Source organism: Galleria mellonella, unplaced genomic scaffold, assembly GCF_026898425.1.
Source record: "Galleria mellonella isolate WM207_F2 unplaced genomic scaffold, CSIRO_AGI_GalMel_v1 utg38, whole genome shotgun sequence".
NCBI lineage: Eukaryota > Metazoa > Arthropoda > Insecta > Lepidoptera > Pyralidae > Galleria > Galleria mellonella.
This window is the reverse complement of record NW_026442090.1, coordinates 4,222,894-4,243,468: the sequence shown is the minus strand read 5'-3', so window position 1 is coordinate 4,243,468 and position 20,575 is coordinate 4,222,894. Positions and strand designations below refer to the sequence as shown.

At 34.3% G+C, this 20,575-nt stretch overlaps 1 protein-coding gene across 2 annotated transcripts in view; it reads right to left on the bottom strand.

Moving 5' to 3' along the window:
• LOC113523107 (mediator of RNA polymerase II transcription subunit 12-like) overlaps window positions 1–20,142 on the bottom strand; it is a 39,060-nt gene extending 18,918 nt beyond the window's left edge. For both annotated transcript variants that reach the window (XM_052897676.1, XM_052897677.1), the window contains exons 1-26: window positions 19,985–20,142; window positions 19,679–19,887; window positions 19,314–19,473; window positions 18,762–18,953; window positions 18,189–18,302; window positions 17,157–17,261; window positions 16,303–16,480; window positions 15,487–15,668; window positions 14,438–14,817; window positions 13,350–13,499; window positions 12,948–13,035; window positions 12,305–12,450; window positions 11,375–11,534; window positions 10,513–10,620; window positions 9,583–9,708; window positions 8,685–8,821; window positions 8,472–8,608; window positions 7,236–7,318; window positions 6,285–6,533; window positions 5,999–6,111; window positions 4,851–5,033; window positions 3,535–3,679; window positions 2,909–3,098; window positions 1,901–1,992; window positions 1,711–1,819; window positions 364–587 (exon numbers count right to left, since the gene is read on the bottom strand). In XM_052897676.1, coding sequence (XP_052753636.1) covers window positions 364–587; window positions 1,711–1,819; window positions 1,901–1,992; window positions 2,909–3,098; window positions 3,535–3,679; window positions 4,851–5,033; window positions 5,999–6,111; window positions 6,285–6,533; window positions 7,236–7,318; window positions 8,472–8,608; window positions 8,685–8,821; window positions 9,583–9,708; window positions 10,513–10,620; window positions 11,375–11,534; window positions 12,305–12,450; window positions 12,948–13,035; window positions 13,350–13,499; window positions 14,438–14,817; window positions 15,487–15,668; window positions 16,303–16,480; window positions 17,157–17,261; window positions 18,189–18,302; window positions 18,762–18,953; window positions 19,314–19,473; window positions 19,679–19,887; window positions 19,985–19,991 — 3,967 coding nt within the window. In that variant the 5' untranslated portion in view covers window positions 19,992–20,142. The remainder of the gene's footprint in view (window positions 1–363; window positions 588–1,710; window positions 1,820–1,900; window positions 1,993–2,908; window positions 3,099–3,534; window positions 3,680–4,850; window positions 5,034–5,998; window positions 6,112–6,284; window positions 6,534–7,235; window positions 7,319–8,471; window positions 8,609–8,684; window positions 8,822–9,582; window positions 9,709–10,512; window positions 10,621–11,374; window positions 11,535–12,304; window positions 12,451–12,947; window positions 13,036–13,349; window positions 13,500–14,437; window positions 14,818–15,486; window positions 15,669–16,302; window positions 16,481–17,156; window positions 17,262–18,188; window positions 18,303–18,761; window positions 18,954–19,313; window positions 19,474–19,678; window positions 19,888–19,984) is intronic.
• Window positions 20,143–20,575: the final 433 nt, after the last annotated feature.

Below are 20,575 nucleotides of genomic sequence, written 5' to 3'. Positions count from 1 at the left end.
TGTATAAAAAAAAAAAAAAAAAAGGTTTAGTGCGATATTATAGATGTGAACTACATAACCACACCGTAAAGTTCGATGGAAATTCAAAAGCATATATTTTGATCTCCTATTTTATCGTCACAGTAAAATTGTGCGATATCGAACCGTACTAAGGCATATTAGGCTAGATCCATACTATAATGCCGGCCTCGGTTCGTTCTCAGTCCGATAAAGTATTATTACGTAAGAAACAACGTGTGTATTCATACTACAGTCTCGTCCTGTACAGTTTCAATGACAATTAATCTCGAAGCGTTTCTACTAGTTATTACAGTGTGGCGTGTACAGTTGTACACGCCACAGTATATTGGCGTGGAGACCGACCGACGAGGATGCAGGTGAAGACGGCGAGCGCGTCGTGCGCGGCGGCGTCGTGCAGGTCGCGGTGGTGCAGCAGGTCCGGGTAGAAGGGCGGCGGCGCGGCGTGCGCGGCGGCGGCCGGGTAGTGCTGAGCGCCGCACAGCGCCACCAGCGCGCCCAGCCACTCGGCCGCCAGCCCGCTGCACCACGCCGTCATCTCCGCGCACAGCACGCCCAGCTCGTTCACCCTGTCACGTACCGCGCGCACTGTTACCTACTGTACACTATACTAACGATGTGGGAGGGTAGCGAAACATCCCAAACGACAGAGACATCTATTGTTATTATAATACCTTTATATTTCGAGAAAGTTTTTAGAAAGCAGCCCGTACCCTTTGTAACATTCAAAAATTGAAAACAGTATGTAGTTAATCTTTTATACCAAGAAGGTGACAAACTTTTTACTTCAAATTTCGTGTTTACACACAGCCCATTCGATGGTAAACGCTCACTGCGGTCAACGTTTGGACGCCTGCAACATTAGAGGTATCACGTGTGTTTTGTCGACTCTGAAGATACTTTATTAAGTACATACTTTATTAATTGCATACCAATTTTATTTTAAATTATATAAAATTCTTCTTACACATATTAAACTAAAATTAAATAATCTAAAATTAAATACATCACATAGATAATATAGGTATCCAAAGTGGTAATACTGCCAATATCTAGGATACGGTACTATGATGTAGCACGTTGAAATATTATAATACTGATTATTAGCTTTTGCCTGCAACTTCGTCCATAGTGAATTTCGGAGAACAAGTATGCCACCGTTTCTAGAGGGCGTATCAAGACAAAATAGCAAATTTTGAGTTAGACCTTCAGGAATACGACTGTGAAAAACGCATTTAATTTGGTACAGTAATTTTTGCATAATGCTTGAACAAACCTAGAGACAAAAACTTTAAACATTTATGTTTTATCTTCTATTAAGATCCTTATATATTTTTTTTTATAAATATTTCCTATATACAGACATGGTCTGGTTATATTTATATTTGTAAGATGTAAAATTGAATAGTAAAATAAATGGGCTACCCCTTCCTTTCCCGTGGGTGTCGTAAGAGGCGACTAAGGGAGAGCGAGGGATAGGCAACAGCGTCCCTCTTAAAACATCTCTAAAACCTAACTGCGGTTACCAACCCGCCTGCCAAGCATGGTAACTACTGGAAAAATTCCCCTTAAGGGAAAGGCTTATGTTCAACGGTGGACAGTTAACGGCTGAAATAATAATAATAAAATTGAAACAATGTTAACTTACTTAAATTTATTTAAAACAATACATTTACCACGTTAATATCTTACCGATCATTGTCCACTTCCCGGCAGACTGCCAACATTGCTGAACAGACAAAGCTGTATCTGTTAGCCGGAGACTCCGCTACTTGTCTAGCCCAAGATATTTCAATTTTACCTGAAAACGACAATGTTGTTTAGTACTTAAATTGGAAATCCAACAAAAACAAAAATGGCAAATTAGTTTAAATTTTATTACCTTTCCGAGGATTCGTGAAGAATTCGCTTAGAAACTGTGGATTGTAAACGTAGTTTGAAGGTGTGGGTTGCAATGAAGAGTAAAGTGCTTGCCTGCAACAAGAATATCAGGTTGTAATATTTACAAATGAAATATAATATGTAATTAGTATAATGTACAGGCAATGTTTATCAGTGAATAATGTAAAGATGTTTTAAATTGAAGCTTTAAATGGAAATCAGATAAGAAAAAATGGTTGTTTGGAGAATTTTAAAAATGGTTGTTTGGAGAAAGTTTTAGTATTATCCAAATTAGTATTAGAAACTCATACAGGACCAACTACTTCGATTATAAAAGAATTATCAAACCAGTTTTTTTGGTTCTGTTTATACTAAAGGGCTCTGCCCATACAGCTCATGACTATCGTAATGATTCTTGCAAATTATTCAATGTTTTTCGATAAAGATATCTTAAATTGTTGAAATGATATATTCATAAAGAGCAAAAATGTTATTGAGTCTTTTAAAAATTCTTGAAGCGAGCGCAAGATATGTTGGTAATATTCAAATAAGCGATCTGTTAAGATATTTTTTATGATTGACAAATTGATATAATTTAATTAATACACTAACACACTTATCATCTTCCTACCCTTATCCCAATCATTTGGGGTCGGCGTAATATGATTTTATCCATATTACAAAAAGATTTGGTTTTTAGTTTTACGACCGGCCACCTGCTAAACACTAACACACTCATATAGAATTAAATATGATTTACATATAGCTTAGCTATATGTAAAATTAAGTCTAGTTCTTTTTTTGTTTGAAAATTTGTGACATTATTGTACACTGCTCTACTCGCTGACAATGACACTTCATTCCACTTTGAGTTTGCTGGAAGAGAACTCTTTTAGAGTTAACCTCACTTTTGTACATTTACTTACCTGTGTCATATTTTTATGTGTTACCAGTGTGTACAATAGAAATAGAAGCAGTCAGTTTCGAAATTGGTAAATAGTGAACTAACTTGATCTTAGGGTATGCATTGGCGAAGGTGTCAGCGTGCGGCGCGTGGCAGAGGTGCGCGGCGGCCTTGTATAGGTCGTGCAGCTGCGCGAGCACGCAGCGCTCGGCCGAGCCGCAGTCGCCCGGGTTCACCACGCATTTCACCAGCCGGCACAGCTGCTCGAACACCGCCGACGTCTGTTCCACGCACACTGCCGACAATACACGTGTGTTATATTGTTAGGAACATTCAGACTTTAGCTGACTGAAGTGTGGCAACGGCGTAATTATCTGTCAATTTTTAAAAACTGTTAAACATTTTTACCAGAGGGAGACTTTGTACAAAAGTCGTTTCCATGGGCACCTCTGTACCATTCATGTTTCTACCTTGTTTGTTTCAGTTTGAAGAGTGGGATGTGGCAATGAATTTACAGGGTACAGAGGAATAACACCCGAGTCCTCAGGAAAGGCAACGCATGGGGGGTATCATGGGCGAAACAGATCCTCTGTCATGTCCATGGTACTGGTCATGTCTATAGGCGACGGTTACCACTTTTCATCAGGTGGGCCGTCAGTTTGTTTGCCATTCTAAGTTCTATATATAAAAAAAAAAGTTAATTATAATAATTAATGAAATGAAAAACGTACGCAGCAAGCATGAGTGGTACCGCCTGAGCGCGCCCACGGTGTACAGCGCCAGCGCGGACGTGTAGGCGCGCGGCGCGGCCAGCCCGCTGCTCGGGGCGCCGCGGGATATCAACGCGCTCTCCACCTCCGACAACTCCTTCAGTATCTACAACATATGCCCACGGCTAGATTTAGTATCTAAGAATATAATATTTATTTATTTATCTAACCCTTCATTGCATCATAAAAAAAAATATACAATGACAATTAATAATAATTTAAGTGAAATACAGTAACATAAATACAGATAATATAATAATATCTACCAGGTAGATTATTAAATATTTAAAAATTTATTATTACATTTGATGTTTTCTTATATAATCTAAGTCATATATAATTTATCAGTAAATCTATAGATTTATCATGTAATATAATACAAACAATCACAAGAAATAATCACAATGAGAAAACAATGGGCGACCTTATCGCTCCTCTTCCACAATGTAAGGAGGGTAGGAATTTTTTGTTAGTTCTAGATATGGGAGATGTAATACATATAATAATATAAAAATTATTCCTACTGTACTATAATGAAATAAATTTTCCTTTACAATGTAAAGGAAAAGTTTTTTATTACATTACACAATAGTCATATATTAGCTAGCCTTTACCCTCGATATCGCTCGCGTAACAGATATACGTTCACTGATATAGACAAAAAGTAGCCTCCTACATCTCGTATAGTATGCGTATATAAAATTTCATAGTGATTTGTTAAGCCATTAAGATGCTATCAGGTAACAAATAAACTCATTTTTACATTTATAATATTAGTAAAGATATGTATATTGGCAATCGTGTGTAACAGTTGTGTATTATTTTCCTACGGGTTCGATCCAAGCATAATACTGACCATATGTCAAATGCCATCATTTGGTTTATTTTTGTTTTTTATTAGTGTTTCCCATCACTGGAGATATTGTCGAAAAAAAAATGGATAATTCTGTTATGTATATGGTACTGCACATGTTTATAAGCGACGGTTACCACTTTCCATCAGGCGGGCCGTCAGCTTGTTTGCCATTCTATGTTGTATAAAAAAATAAAGTTTTTGCTGTAGGACAGGTCAGAACTCACGACCTTTAAAATCTTAGAATGAAGCTCTTTGCTTTTTTGAATTTGGTATGATTGCTGTAATTTTTTTATTTTATTTATTGTTTTTTTTTATTCCTTCACTTGTACTAAGTAACTTAGCAAAACTCATTATGTTATAGAATATTTATAAAATTGCTATAGTTGTTAAAGCAGTATGTTTGCCTTAAACAGGTACTGACCTGTATGCATGTCTCGATCAAGCCGTGCACGTTGAGCGCTATCTCCATGAGGTCGAGCGCGAAGGCGACGTGCTCGGGCTGCGGCAGGTACGTGGTGGCGGCCGCCGCGTACGCAGCCAGCGCCTCGCACACCGCGCCGCCCACCGCCCACGACACCGCGCCCTGCTCGTACATCGACATCGCCTGCACGCACACCAACAACACGTAAACACATAATATACATATAAGAGGCCGCTTAAACGTGTATTCAGACTAAAATAAAAGAACAAGGATCATAAAACTAGGTAGGTTTACCAAAACTGACTTACAGTAGTTTTGTTCTTTTCTTTTGCCTTAAATTCTCATATTCAAATTAAATAATAAAACACTCTAGTAGTGAAAATAGGTCTTGATTTTTATATATAAAGCAGTAAAAGTACAATGGGAGGTTGACAGATGAAATTGTATGCAAATATAGTTAAGGGATTAAAAATACTCTTCTAGAGTAAAAGATTACACTAAACAAAAAGAAAAAATTGAGCAGGGAAATAATGTCATTCGATAGCTTTCGTTCACTTAAATATTTAATTAATTACCCATTATTTGTTTAAAACAAAAACATTGATTACAATCTTATTGAGAAACGATGATATACGCAGAAATATAAAACTATGTCGCGAATATCAAATGTGAATATTAAATGTAATACATGGCTAGTAAATATGAAAGAACTCAACAAGTTATGGGTCCAGTCTCTGGAGAAATAAAGTTATAAGTATATGCCGACGTTTTCCCAAGAGACTACAGCATGGGGTTCTTCAAAAGGGGGGTAAAGAGGTTTCTTCAGGGTCGGCAACGCACGCATAATAATAAAATAATAAAAATAAAACCTCTGATATTGCAGGTGTTCATAGGCTACGGTTACCACTTACCATCAGGTGGGCCGAATACTTGTTTGCCACCTCAGTGGTATAAAAAAATAATAATATATTTTTATTATTTATTCTATTAATACAACATACTGAAAAAAAAATTATTTATATCTTAGGATGATGTTATTAAGACGGTAAAAATTAATAATGAAATTTGTTTGAACGGCGGGATATGGCAATGAATTTACAGGGTACAGAGGAATAAATAGTTAAATGTATGACAACATTTAAACTTACCTGAAACTTTTGTGTGACAGCCTCAAAATTGAATTCGCTTCTGGAATGCTTCTTTATTTTTCCACCTTCGGCGACGTCGATTGAGAACTTTTTCGAAAATAATTTGCATATTTCTAAAACAAAAACAATATTTTAATTATAAAAGTAATCTAATATTGTATGCTGTAGATATGTGTGAGAGTGAGAACGAGATGTTTGGGGAATTAAAAAATAAGACGAAATGTGGATTTATTATATTTTTTAATTAATTTAGGTATGAACGCTATTAATATGGAACAGTAAATACCTTTGGTCATCTTCTTAACGGCATGCTTGGCGTCGTCGCGCTGGCGGCCGACGCCATACAGCAGGATGTGTCGCTGGTTGGCGTCGTGCGGCGTGTGGTCGGGCTCGGCGGGCGGCAGCGGGAAGTGCATGGTGTAGTGGTAGTGGCGCGACACGGCCGCCGCCCCGCAGCCGCCGCAGCCGGCGCCCGAGCCCGCCGCGCCGCCGCCGCCGCCCGCGCTTGATGGGCCTGCGCTGCTCGTGCGCATGCCTGGTATAGTCACGAGAGGGGGGAAGGGGTTGTTAGTAATGAGGAGATTAGTCCCCATTGCTATAAATATACCCTATTAGGTGGACCTCCACGATGTTCCCCCTGGAAACTATCGTGACTAATTTATCGTTGAATTCGTCATCGTGGGTTAACTGATCTGGCTTTTTATCCTCACCTATCATCTGTCACTGGTATTTCGCCAATGTATACCGATAGCGCAGGCGGGGTTACCATGCCATTTTCACCCATTAAAAAAAGGTACAGTCTTGGGGGAGGGGGAAGAGATTGTTAGTAATGCGGACTATCATTCCCATTATTATCAATATACCCTGTCAGGTCTACCTCCACGTGATCCTCTCTAGAAACCATCGTGTTGAATTCCAGGTATATTCATCACGATGAGCTAACTGACCTGCTTTTTCATCCTCACCTATCATCCCTCACTTGTGCCCCGTTCATCAAACCGGTATATAGGCAAAACAATAAATGATACATAAGCAAAAACGGCATAATGTAATATAGTTCAAGAACCCAGTACGCAAGTGAGGTTACTTAATAATCGCGTAATTTTGGCTTTTGTAATGTTGTAATGTAATACCACAGTATTTTAACATATAAAGTTGTAAAACTATTTTAGCATTTTTTTAAGTGATACAACTGAAGTCTGTTAAAATTAATATACTGTATATAAACAATAATTACCTGGTACGGACATCGGTCCCATTCCCATCGATTGCATGCCCTGTATACTCATTCCACTGGCTCCCATCATTGGCGAATTTACACTAAACAAAACATAAACAGTTTAAGACAGAGTTAAAAATATTTTGTAGTTTTTATTATGTAAAGTTTACAGGGTACAGAGGAATAACACCTGAGTCCTCAGGAATGGCAACGCATGAGGGGTATCATGGGCGAAACAGTATAATCTGTTATGTCCATGGTACTGCTCATGTTTATAGGCGACGGTTACCACTTTCCATCAGATGGGCCGTCAGCTTGTTTGCCATTCTAAATCGTATAAAAAAAGTGTTTTGTTACAGATCTGAAAGACCGCCAGATTGAATTTGACTGAAATCAAAAAGCTTATACGTAAATTTATTATTCCAACTATTCAATCAAGCTCAGGGGCAGGTCATTCTTTGTTGAATTTAAATGTACAGCAGAAAAATGTAAGTATCGAGAATATGTCGAGTGTTATGTATCCCACAACTGCAATAATTAATCTTTGACTACTTCATCTGAGGTTACTATCGTACGAATCATTATGTTTTTAATATTTCCTGATATATCTTTTATAATCAAGGATTATTATTTACATCATTCGGGCAAACGTAATGTAGGACAATCTCGGCTAGATGGAGCAGTGATTTCAAATATGTTGCCTGAAATGGATGTAGATGGCATAGAATCACTTCTTAGGGGGCATCCATTAATTACGTTTTTTTCGATCAAACTACGCAGGTGAGATTTGCGGATTTACGGAGATTGACGCAAAAAATATTTTTTAATTTATATTTATTATTCGGGAAAATAATAATATAATAAATCGTTCAGGTATACTATAATTAATTTATTTAAATTAAATAAAATTCAAAGTAAAGACATAAAAACAACACTTTCTAAATTTTTACTCAATCCATGGAGACTGGTTTTTTTCAATGTAATTGGACACATATCATCTGGGATTTCTAGTAGTGCAGGAAGACAATCACTGGAAACGTCTACGTTTATCTTTAATATTTTAGTAATATCTTTAATATTTTATATTTTTTGAAGTTGACGTGAGATTTTTGATTATCCCCCCCCCCTGGTTTAAATGAGATTTGGTGAGAATTCGTTAGACCCCTTTTCTGATAATCAAAGATTAGAATTATGTTTAGTATTTGTCTATGATAAACTATAATTACAATTATAAGTATTTATACACACACTCACCTGTGTGATGTTTCCCCAGGATCTTTAGGGCTATCTGGGGCATCCATTGAATTCTCCTGGTCTTCCTTTATGTGTTGCAGTAGCTTATCCAGATCGTCATCAATTTTCGAATCATCTAGATCCATTCGGACATTCTCCTTAAAAAAGCAATTGGAATTATTAATTTCTACTTTTGAATAAAATGTAATACAGTAACTCATAACCATTCCAAACCTCCATTTTGGGCTTGAGATCAATGCCAGCAAAGATGTCATCATCCATGTTATGGTTGGTTCCAGTGCTGGTGGCAGGGGGCGCCACCGTGTGTGAGCCGCCCGACGAACTCGGCTCCGTCGGCGATACGAGATCACCTGCAGTAAAAAGGTGATATTAATACAAGTAGACATGTAAAAGAAAAATTCACAGTTTAAAGTCGAATAATTTTATTATTGACAGCTGTTTTTGACTGCCATTTAATTGCATAATATTTTTGTAATCTACTGTTACTAGATGGATTTTGGGTTAGACATAGTAACCAATGTGCTTCTATTTTAGATTTACTTAACTTACCATAGTATAAGCAACAACCGGTCGTTAACAAACATCTATGTTTTTTGCATATTCCGAACGATTACAAGACATGGCAACTTTGAAGACATTGCTTTGTCTAGACATGTCTGTTCAAGGAACTGGTAGGAAAGGTTTTTTGAGATTATGGGTCTATTTTAGTTAACAAGTTCCCAATTTTTCTCAGTATATGTATCTCTCTCATTCTAATTCCCTCCGACATTATTTTGACATAATCAAACTAACATAAGAAGTCCTTACTCATTGTTACCCTACTAATAAAATTGTAAATAGAAGTCATGGGAGATATTTAAAAAAACTCAATAGAAGCCAAGCCAATAGCAATTTTTAGAATTTTTGTATGTTTGTAAGTTTAATCTTGCATCTCGCTAAAACGACTAAACCAAATTGAATGCGATTTTCACAGTTATGCTCCTGAAGGTCTAATTTATAACTAATGTATATTTTATAACGCTCTTTAGAAGTAATTCTATGTCATTGGTTTTCCAATTCTTACACGCACAAAGTAGTGGGCAAAAAGCTTGTTAATACAATGAAAACTTACCTCTAGATATCAATGTACACATGTAGGCATCGTGTGAAAATACGTCGCGGCGTATAAGTTCACCGAATAGGTGAACCAAGTTGGCAAACTGTTGTCTATTGCCAGGTGGCGCGTTTGGGCTTTCATCTGTAATACAAAACCATATGAGTGATGGATGCTGTACGGGACTCGAATGAAGTAAGATCAAAATGCTACTAGACAACACAAAATGTACAATACAAACATATATATCATAAGCTGTTACCATAAATAAATAAAAAAGTAATAAAATACAAAAATATATTTTTAGAAGTATGATTTTTTTATTTATTTTTTTATTTACGGCAAACAAACAGCTATATATATATATATATATATATATATATATATATATATATATATATATATATATATATATATATATATATATATATATATATATATATACTTAAATAGTAATTTGGCAGCCACTAGAATTTGCACAAAATGAAATACAAGTAAACGAAACACAAAATTAGACAATACTAAATTAAACAAAGAAATACTATTAAAAACTACAGCAACATTGTCAATAATAATGCTCAGAAGTTAATAAAACATTTTTTCAGAAAAACACATTATTTGAGAATAATATCTGTATAACCATAAAAAAAAAATGATAATAATTTAGAATAAAAAAAAAAAAAAAAAATTTGGTCAGGTAATTTTTGTCAGATACTGTCTACTAGGTAAATAATATTATCTTTAATTTATAATATAAAGAGAAAAAAATTTTGTCGTATGTTTGTAATGGACAAACTCAAAATTATTATTAGCGGATTGTTTATAGCGCCACAAATACAAGTTGGTACAAACTACTATATTAGCTCAAATCCATTATGTATTCATGTCTTCTCTTTAAAATGTATTTAATTAAAACTAAAAAATAAATGGCATTTAATAAATACTTACCTAATACTGGTGCATCATTATCTAGGAATCTCAGCAAAAGGTTTTGGAATATGGGCGGTCCATTGTAAATGCCTGCACTGGAACTGATGGATTCCTTGTCATCTGAACCTGAAAACATATTGAACTCAAATATTGTCACACAAGTATATTTTCTCAAACATGCTTGGAAATGTAAGCATTATTTTGTCTATCTTCTTCGAGATATATCAAAATTGCCGTACTGGCCAGATACATGCAGGCAGCGGCCGGCAAATGTAGTATGAAAATCCATATCTGTCGTGTTTTGCGGCCAGATGACTGTGTATACTCATATCTATCCTGTAATCTAAAAATGCAATGACCTTTTATTTCGAAACGTGGCTACCAAGGAGGTAACTAATAAAAGGTTTTCTTTAAATTTCGAATTGTCTTGCAAATAGCTCTCTATTGAAAAAAAAAAAAAGTAGGAACATTATGGCGCGTGAAAAATTATTATTGTTCGTTATTCGTCCTTGAACTTTAAAAATAAAATTGCGTTTTTGATTTCCGCGCATTGTTTGAGAAAAGTACTATACAAGCCTTGGCCACAACTAGGCATTGATGGATTCACGTATGTGTGCCTCGGCTACGCCTCGGCCCACATTTGCACGTTCGTCCATCAATATCTCAGTTGCTGGCATATTAAATATTAAATAATAAGTCAACATACATTATGTGCGTAAGTATATAGAACATTGATAAAAAAAACGACTCGGCTAATTTGACAATTAGCTGACAAAAAGTTGATATGTTTTTGAAATTCGATCTTGTATCTATATATTCTAAGATGTAGTGTAAGGGCGTGTGTGTGGTGTGTCGTGTGTGTCGTGTGTGTGGTGTGTACCGGTGGCGTGGTGGTCGTGGTGCAGGTGCTGGTGCAGCAGCTGGTGCTGGCGGCGGTCCAGCAGCGCGGCGGCGGCCTGCGCGCGGTGCTCGCCCCAGCGCGCCGAGCACACCGCCCACTCGCACAGCACGCGCACCACCGCGTACGGCGCCGCCCACTCCTGCCGCACGGGGGAAGGGCATTGTTAATAATGGGTTCAAATAATCACATCACTAGCAATATAACCTGTCAGGACCTCCACGCGGTTCCCCCTGGAAACTATCGTGTTGGATTCCCGACTTAATTTCAGGGTGGGCTAACTGTCCTGCCTTTTTATCTCACCTATCATCTCTCTTTGGTACTCCACCAGCGTATACCGTTAGCGCATACATTACATAAAAAAAAAAAACTCCTACGGCACACACGTTCGAGTTTTAGTGGGATTACAGTGCAGTATTGACTCCAACTCGCCTGCGCTATCGATACACGCTGTGACAACAGTGATCGATGATGAATGAGGATAAAGTCAGCTCAGTTGATCCATCGTGACTAATTCATCAAGAATTAATTATGATATTGACCAGAGGGGATCGTAAAACAATCTGTTTTCTCATCTTACCCCCCCCCCCCCTTAAATATTTGTCGCAAACTATTTACATGTACAATAATAATGTTTGTAGACATCTACTGGTCAGATACCGGTGTGGACAATTTCGTGGGCGAGGGACGATTTTTTTGCGCCATCAAATCAATTACTAGAGAAACCCAATATATAGATATCGCAGCGGTAACTGATATTATATATAATCAGTACGAACATGAATGACATTAAGATACAAGTGTAAATACATGTCTTAAACTCAATAATTATTATGCTTTTAATAAATAAATTAGATAGAGGACAAAATAATAAAGTTTAAGAATTTGTGAAATAAAATTAAATAAATTTACCGGATCCTTGGTGTCAATAGTTGCATCTTTGGAAGGCGGAGTGCAGTTCGCGAATACCTCTTTATATAAGGTGTCTAAATTGTTATTGGGGTCCACTCTATCGAAGCAGTGCTGGTCTAATGCTTCCAGTACAGCTAGTACGCGCGCTGTCAAAAAAAAAATTAAAAATAAATACTATCACTTTAACTTTAGTACCTGAAAGGGCAATCAGAGATATTAGTCAATATTGCCATTGTAGTGAATGTTAAGTCAAATTTACATAGATTTAGTAATTTAGTCGAGCGGTGAGCAATTTAGCAGCTCGTCGTGTCTGAATAATAAAGTGTTAGATGATTTTGGAAAAATATTTATAGGTAAGTATTAAATTACTCACTAGTTGAATAAATTACTAAAACAGTACGAACTAGGTTTAACAACGGACTTGCCGGTTATTGGTCGTAAAAAGCAAAAGCAAAAGCATTGAAGTTTAAAATTGATGAGTTTTGAAGTTGCATCAATTTGCCCATAATTTTAAGCGAATCAAAATTATTTATATATTTTTTAATATATCTGGTTATAATGTCTAAACAAACACCTACAATAGATAGTAAATCTACTTGGATGGAAGTTGACAGAAAAATAATTTCACGATGATTGATAATACCTTGCGAACTGGTCTGCCATTTGTCAGTACACCATTTATTTTCGGCTTGTTTGCTTCTAGCTGCTATTTCTTGTTCAACTTCATATACCTGAAAAAAAAGACAAATTTTATTATATAGGTGTCAATGACAAGCATTTTAAAAACATATAACTTCAATCCATTTCAAAAATATTAAACCGTAAAAACAGTCTTTCCGAAATAAATATAATTTCTTTCTATTTGTTACAAATTATGGTAGTCTGTTTATGATTGAATAAAATATTTTTTTTAATAAAATTTTATGAGATGCTTACGAGCTATGGGAAAATATATAAAGAGGTATAAATATAACAAGCGTTTCATGTACACAATTAGGTTTCATGGTAAATCTATAGGTGTAAATAATAGTAAACGGAAACAAACCATTCTCCTATGTTCCTCAGTGATATGAGAGTCCAAGTAAGGCATCGGCAATGCTGACGGTGGTACTGGTAGCAGGTCCAAAGGGGAGCCCTGCAGCGACGAGCCGCAGCCCGACCACACCATCGCAGTGGGGCATTCCACACAGATTATCTAAGTAATAATATTAATGAGATTTTTATTATTTGTTTTAGATAGGTCTGATTTTTCAGATATGAATACAGGCACAATTATCCTACGATTTACCGAGATAAGATCAGCCCCTAGATAAGGTGTAAAGAAAAAGTAAAAAAAAAGTGAGAAAGAGTAAGACAGCGCATTTCGCTGTCGCTTTCTATCTTCGAATCCGATATTCGAATCGGATAAAATAGCTTTTGCTATAGCAACAGCGATTTTATCAGATTAGTTTGTACTTTATCAAATACTAGCGACCTGCCTCTGCTTCGCACGGGTTGCACATTATATCACATAACATTAGAAACCTCTAAAATTATCAACGTTTCTCTACAATATTATGCATGTATTATACATATAAACCTTCCTCTTGAATCAATCTATCTATTAAAAAAAAACTGCTTTAAAATCCGTTGTGTAATTTTAAAGATTTAAGCATACATAGGAACGGACAGACAGCGACAGCGACTTTGTTTTGTACTATGTAGTGATAGTGAAGATCGGGTCCTGATAACAATAAGGGTTTTCAATTGTCTCATTACGATTTTTTTATTGAAATAAAAAAGTTTAAAAAAATATTAAAAATGAAATAATTATTATTAAGTTTACAATGGTATGTTTTAACTTCTTTTATTATATTGCATGCTGTGTTCACTTAAAAATAATTGCACATTTAGACCACAAATTAAGTATTATATTGTAAACATAAATGTAACAATTGTTGGTGATCCTAAATAAATAATTTATTTATATTAGCTTTGGAGATTAGTTGAATGTATTTCTACTTGTTTTCTTTTGAGTAACGACTTTGTGTGCAATTGGGTTTTTTTTTCTATCAATAACCATACAAAGTAAGTTACTGTATTTAATATTTTTATAAATGGGGTAATAAAGTGTAAATACATGAATAAACCAACCTGAAGTATAGTAGACAGTTGTATAATTACATCTCTATGAAATGAACAGTTTAATATCTCCCCGAATCCAACTTGAATTGGGTTTAACGCCGCCGTTATAACTGTAGTTAGGGTTGTTTTTGCGTCCATCGGCGGAGGTCCATTTTCTTCCTTTACTTGCACGTCTATGGGTTGTGATGGGTTTGGGGTACCCAAGGAATGATTAGGGTTAGGGGTACCTAAAGAGTGATTAGGATTAGGGGTACCAAGCGAGTGGTTGGGGTTCGGTGTGCCCTGATTTTGGTCCGCTGGTGTGGTGGAACGTTTTATCTGTGATATGTTAGGTTTGACATCGCCGTTGCTTGTTTCTGGTGCGGGTGACATTGGTGCGGCGTTCGTCTCTACAATTTGAGCAAAAGTAAGAAATAATCGTTTAAGATATTTATTTTCTAAAGGAAATACAAGTAATTTTTTTCTCATGTAAGGAAATACAAGGTTTTAAAAATACACTACAAGTGATGGCAGAACAGAAGTTATACATTACGTTTAAGTACATTTTAAAAGGCACAAAATGAAAACAAATAAAAAAATCATTATAAACTTTTTAAATTGATCCTCATATTAACATTAATTTTTATTGAAAGTATGAAGAAAATTTTAAAGAAATAAAAGTGAACATGTTTTAAAAAAGAAAAAGTTTATGTATTGCAGAAGAAATAGTTTCTGACTTCTATATGAAATATAAACATATATTTAACATTTTTAATAAGTCAAATTCATAAAAGTAATATAATTATGTCCAGTGCAACAGTATTTATACTTCATCTGATATAAGACATTATTTATTATATATTGACATTCATCATCTTCCTACCCTTATCCCAATTATTATTTGGGGTCGGCGTAATATGATTTTATCCATATTACAAAAGGATTTAGCTTATAGTTTTACGACCGACCGCCTGCCTGACGTCAACCCTCTTTGGGGCTATATATATTGACATTATTACTTTCAATTAATTTTTAAAACAAATAAATTTATTATTATAAAATTATACGTAAGTTTATACCTCCATTCCTTTCAGTAGCTTTTGTAAATACAGCGGGCTGGTTGAGCGTGCGTAACGTGCTCTCTGATAGAACGGCGCAAATGGAAGCCGCCTTCTTGGCACAAGTGGTCGCTAGTCGCCTCGAGAGACCTTCGCAGCATACAAACTCGCAGATGTGTTGCAAAGCCAGCGGAAGAATCAGTCTGAAACAAATTTCCTATATATTCCTCTAATCTTAGGAAGCGTGTCCTAGGTATTACGATTATGTACTTATACAAGATATTTAAGAGTAACAGTGTCTATATCATCATAGTTGTAGAATACTGACGGATATGTATATTTAATGTTTGTCAGATCCGTCACTATTTTATGACTATGACGATATTTACTAGCAAATTTCGGGCTATGCTCTATGGAAATATGTATGAATGTTTTAGTTCGTCATCAGAGCACTTGTTTAATAATCAGTCAGTAAAACTCAAAATAGTTCTATTAATTTTGATAATTGATAAATACATATTACAGTCAGTTGTTACCACATTTCAGTAAGCCTCATTATGAATACTCTTAAATTGAGTTACAAATTTGGTTTTTTTACAGAGCCATGAAATAATAGAAATTAGTACTTAAGAAAAATGTCTGCTTGGTAGCTATATTTGATTATCTATCTGGAGAAAAGGCCACACAGACTGACAGACAATAAAGTTATTTAATAAGAATTTACTATTACTGTATGGAGCTCTAAAAATTCAATCTTTTTAATGTGTCTAATATAAAGTATATATAAAAAAGATTTATAACAACAACAATAACACCCACTGTATACAATTAACATACCTTAAAAGTCCATCATCAGGGGCTCTTTTGTCTAAAAGCTCGATTATCCAAGTCAAAAAATCTTGTCTATCGAGTAAACCTTCGTCTAATAAATATTTAGCGAGCCGACAGCAATAGTTCCAGAGCTTTAGAGAGTGCCGCCAGTCCGTACTTTCTGATGGGCCAGGAGTTGAAGAACCTACATTTGTAAGATACAGTATAATTATTCAGTAATAAACTTTTATACTAGAGCTTATTAGTAGAAATGAAGATTGGAACCCTGTACTTTACATAGGTGGAAACACATCTAACCATTATTTCAATAAATCAAATTAGTCTGAGGGATGTTGGTTGGCTTGCATCCTGCTTTAAAGGATTCTATGCTCGGCGAAATGTGGTCGAATATTACGGGCACCACAAGTCGACAAATGCTTCTGACTATCCCTTTATGGATACAGTTATAGACATTTTTTTTTAATTAAAAATTAGGTTTTTTATTTAGACAATTTTTAATTGTGAGTATTCTGAACTATTGTTATTTTATCAAATTATAGATAGATAGATACTCTTTATTGTTTACTCCAAAAGATTACAGTAGTAAACTTATTATAAATATAAACAATTGCAAAAAACTTTACACGGAGAAAACAATGGGTGGGGCTTTATCACTAAAAGTGATCTCTTCCCGGCAACTTTTAGATGAAGAGGAATAATTTTAAGCAGACTAGAGTCACAAAATTCTGTTGTAATTCTTTTTAGAATCCATTACTCCTAACTTAGTCATATATTAATTATGTTCCAATTAAAATAGCTACATATGTATATAACTAATTATCTATTTGTTTTATTTTGGTATAAACAAATAATGTACATACTGCTAGTATTCCCAGGTGAGTGCATAGAGTTAGGAACAGTAGAGCTATTTGGAGTCGAGCTTCCTGGAGGATTACCAGATGAGTTGTGGTTTGGAGTGCCCTGACCTGCAATATATATTGTATAGAGAAAATATAATAAATTATAATTATTTAAATAATATGTTGATTAAGTAATTAAAAAATGTATTTAAATATTTCAATTATTTTAGATATATATAGGTAGTATCCATATAAATGCTTTGCCAAAAACAAGTCTACTCTTTTGTTCATGTGTATGAGTTATCAGATTATAAATTATTACTTTAAATTAAGGTAATTGGGTAAAAGTTAACAAATAAATACAGTAACATAAAATATAAGTATTGTTATTTACTTAAGAAATATATTTAATTATTATTTTTTTATTATTCTATTCCGAAGAATGGTGTAGACAGGACATCATTTTATATAGAGTTGAATTGAAAACCTTTTTAAAGTTGCTTGAAAATGGAGGCTGTTTTATTAGTAATGTAAATAATTGTATTAAAACAATGCTATTTTAATATTAAATATTATACATAAAATAGATAATAATATATCTATAATGCAAAGATATTTAGATAAATTATAAAGAAAATGGCTTGAAAAATGTATAATATACATTAAACACAATATATTAAAAATAACAATCAATTCATATTAAAAAACATCAAAATATGAGGAAATTTTTATTCCATTATGTGGATAATTTTTAATACTTGCAATACTAAAAAGTAGTGTTAATTCTTTACTGTACACAAGTGTTTAAAAAATAAGTCAACTAATTTGTCAATTGGCCGACTAAATATGCCTATTTTTGACACATTATGTTTCAACCAAAATACCCATGTACAAGCTCTGCTTAGGTTGGGGCTACATGCAATAGTTAATTATGTTACTATGGTTCTTTATAGTAATAATAATAAAACAGTATTAATGTAATTCTTTAGCTTATTCTTTTGAGTAGATTATAATAGTAAGTAAGAAACAGTTTCTCTATAATATATAGTGCACCTGATTGTGAGGGTGGCGTTTTATCAGACACATTTCCTGGTACAGCATTTTGATAGTATTCTGCAAGCTTTGGAATTTGATCCTTTAAGAATTTTATTAATGTTGTAGTCCATTCTGTAACAAAATGTGACACATATATTTTTTTATAAAATTGTGCCAAATTATATAAATATATACTTTTTCATAACAAGTCACACATCATACTTTTGTCAATCAATATGTAAATTTATCTAAAAGACATTTAATGTTTTAATTTGTATTAATTAATATTGACATTGTTTCTTTGTCTCAAATGTTTATTAACATTTATTTGAGACAAAGAAATTTTTCAAATAAATATCAATTATGATGATGTTGAAGGGCAGACTTCATTTTATTATCATGAAATAAACCAAAAAGTAATACATGTATTAGCATCGAGCTTTAGAAACAGGAATATTAAGTTATAAACTATAATTTTTTTTAGAAATAAATTACACCTAAATAATTTGTCTGGAGCACTTATGTAGATAGTTGCTGCCACTACATCATTTACATTTTTTATTTGTTTTACTAATTATGGCAATTTCTTACCTGTAGTTGGATCAGGCAGTTGCCTCTTCTTGATTTTAGCTTCTGAGACAGCCACAGTGTATGCTGAACTTAGTTTTATGAACCAGGCAGCTCTGGGCATAGATACTTGGTATTCAGTTAATGTTATAAAGATTTCTTCTTTCTTATTGAAGTTTGGTGCTTTTTTAGCTAATTGAGATAGTGGTTTGCTTCCTAGACAGAGAAAGTGGTATTAAAAACAACATAATTTCTCTTAGGAACATACTTTATATTACATTTATTAAAAATATTAGTTTTATATGTTCCAGGAAACTTGGAATGAAGACAAAGTATAATGTAATGTGAAAATATAATGTTATTATAGATAAAATGCAATAACAATAAAAAAATTATCCCCTTTTTCATTCTCTTATTATAAAACAAGCGTTTATGATTTTTTTCATGCAAGGGATTGTTTTTACAAAAATTATATGCCAATATGATTTTCTAGTATTTCATTTTATAGAAAAGTAAATTTTATTATGTTCTATACAAAGCTTAAACTAGCATAAACTACTATTTTACAAAGATTACCAGCTAAATCCTTGAACCAGGCTTCAATTTGTGCCTTGGTGCGAGCAGTAGCTGGCCAGAAATTATCCTTAGGATTAACTTGTTGGCGTTTACGTCCACAGTCTGGAAGTGTATTAAGCTCTTCTTTTTTAGATAATATCCCAGAAAAATATTGGCCAATCTGAAAAAAAAATCACTATCACTAACAATAAATTGTTTTACAACATCTAATGAAATAATTTTCATTTACAGCCTATGTAACACTGTGAGTGTGTGAATAAATCAAGAGATACACATAGAATAAGTTATCTCTAAAACCCATTAAATAAAAATTTTGGTAACTATTAACAGTGTACTAACTGGTTCTTTTTATTTATAAACTGTACCTTTGATGCTGAGTAATTCGAATTTCTGGCGGTTCCAAATTCATCACTCTGGGATGTAATGACGAAGCCAAGTTTGACATTGGTGGATGTAAGTTCATCCTCTTTTTGTCGAGGCTCTTGAGGATATACATCAGGTGGGCCGAGGCGAGGCCTTTTAAGTGGCCGTTTTTCGTACATTATTCCCATTTTATCGGGATATAGAGATTTATCTGTGGATTTTATAATATCTCATAAAAACAAAAACATTACGAATGCTCAAATTTAGGTCTAGGGCACCATTATTCAGATTAGGAGTAAGTCTAATACCTTTCATTTAAAAATTATATAGAACGCACATGATTTTTCAAACTACAAATAACTAAATTATTAAATTGTACTAATAAAAAACACTAATTAGCTACTAAATAAATAGTATTATAATACAATAGAAAAGCAATACATTCCCTATCAGAGTAAGCAGTCACTATGGAGTCGGCACTATTTTTTAACTGTCAAAATTGAAAAAATTATCTATGCAACCACGTATTAATGTAATAAATTTACATCATCATTATAACAGCCGTTATCTGTCCATTGCTGAACATAGGCTTCTCCCATAGACTGTCATAAGGAACAGTACTGAGCTACCTGCTCCCTGCAATGCATTTCAGGTTGCCACTGGGGATGGGAGGCGGTCAGGAGTTGCCCTAAATCGCGTTTCCCCCCCATACAACCCGTACCACTCAAAAACACTTCTTTTCTATCGGTCATCGTTTCTTTGAGCTTATTACCAGCCTTATTGCTTATCCTTCGGACTATGTCGGTTATTATGGTTTTTCTGTGGATATCCTCATTACGGATTTTGTCGGGCAAAGAAATTCCGAGCATAGCTCTCTTCATAGTTATTTTGGTATAAAT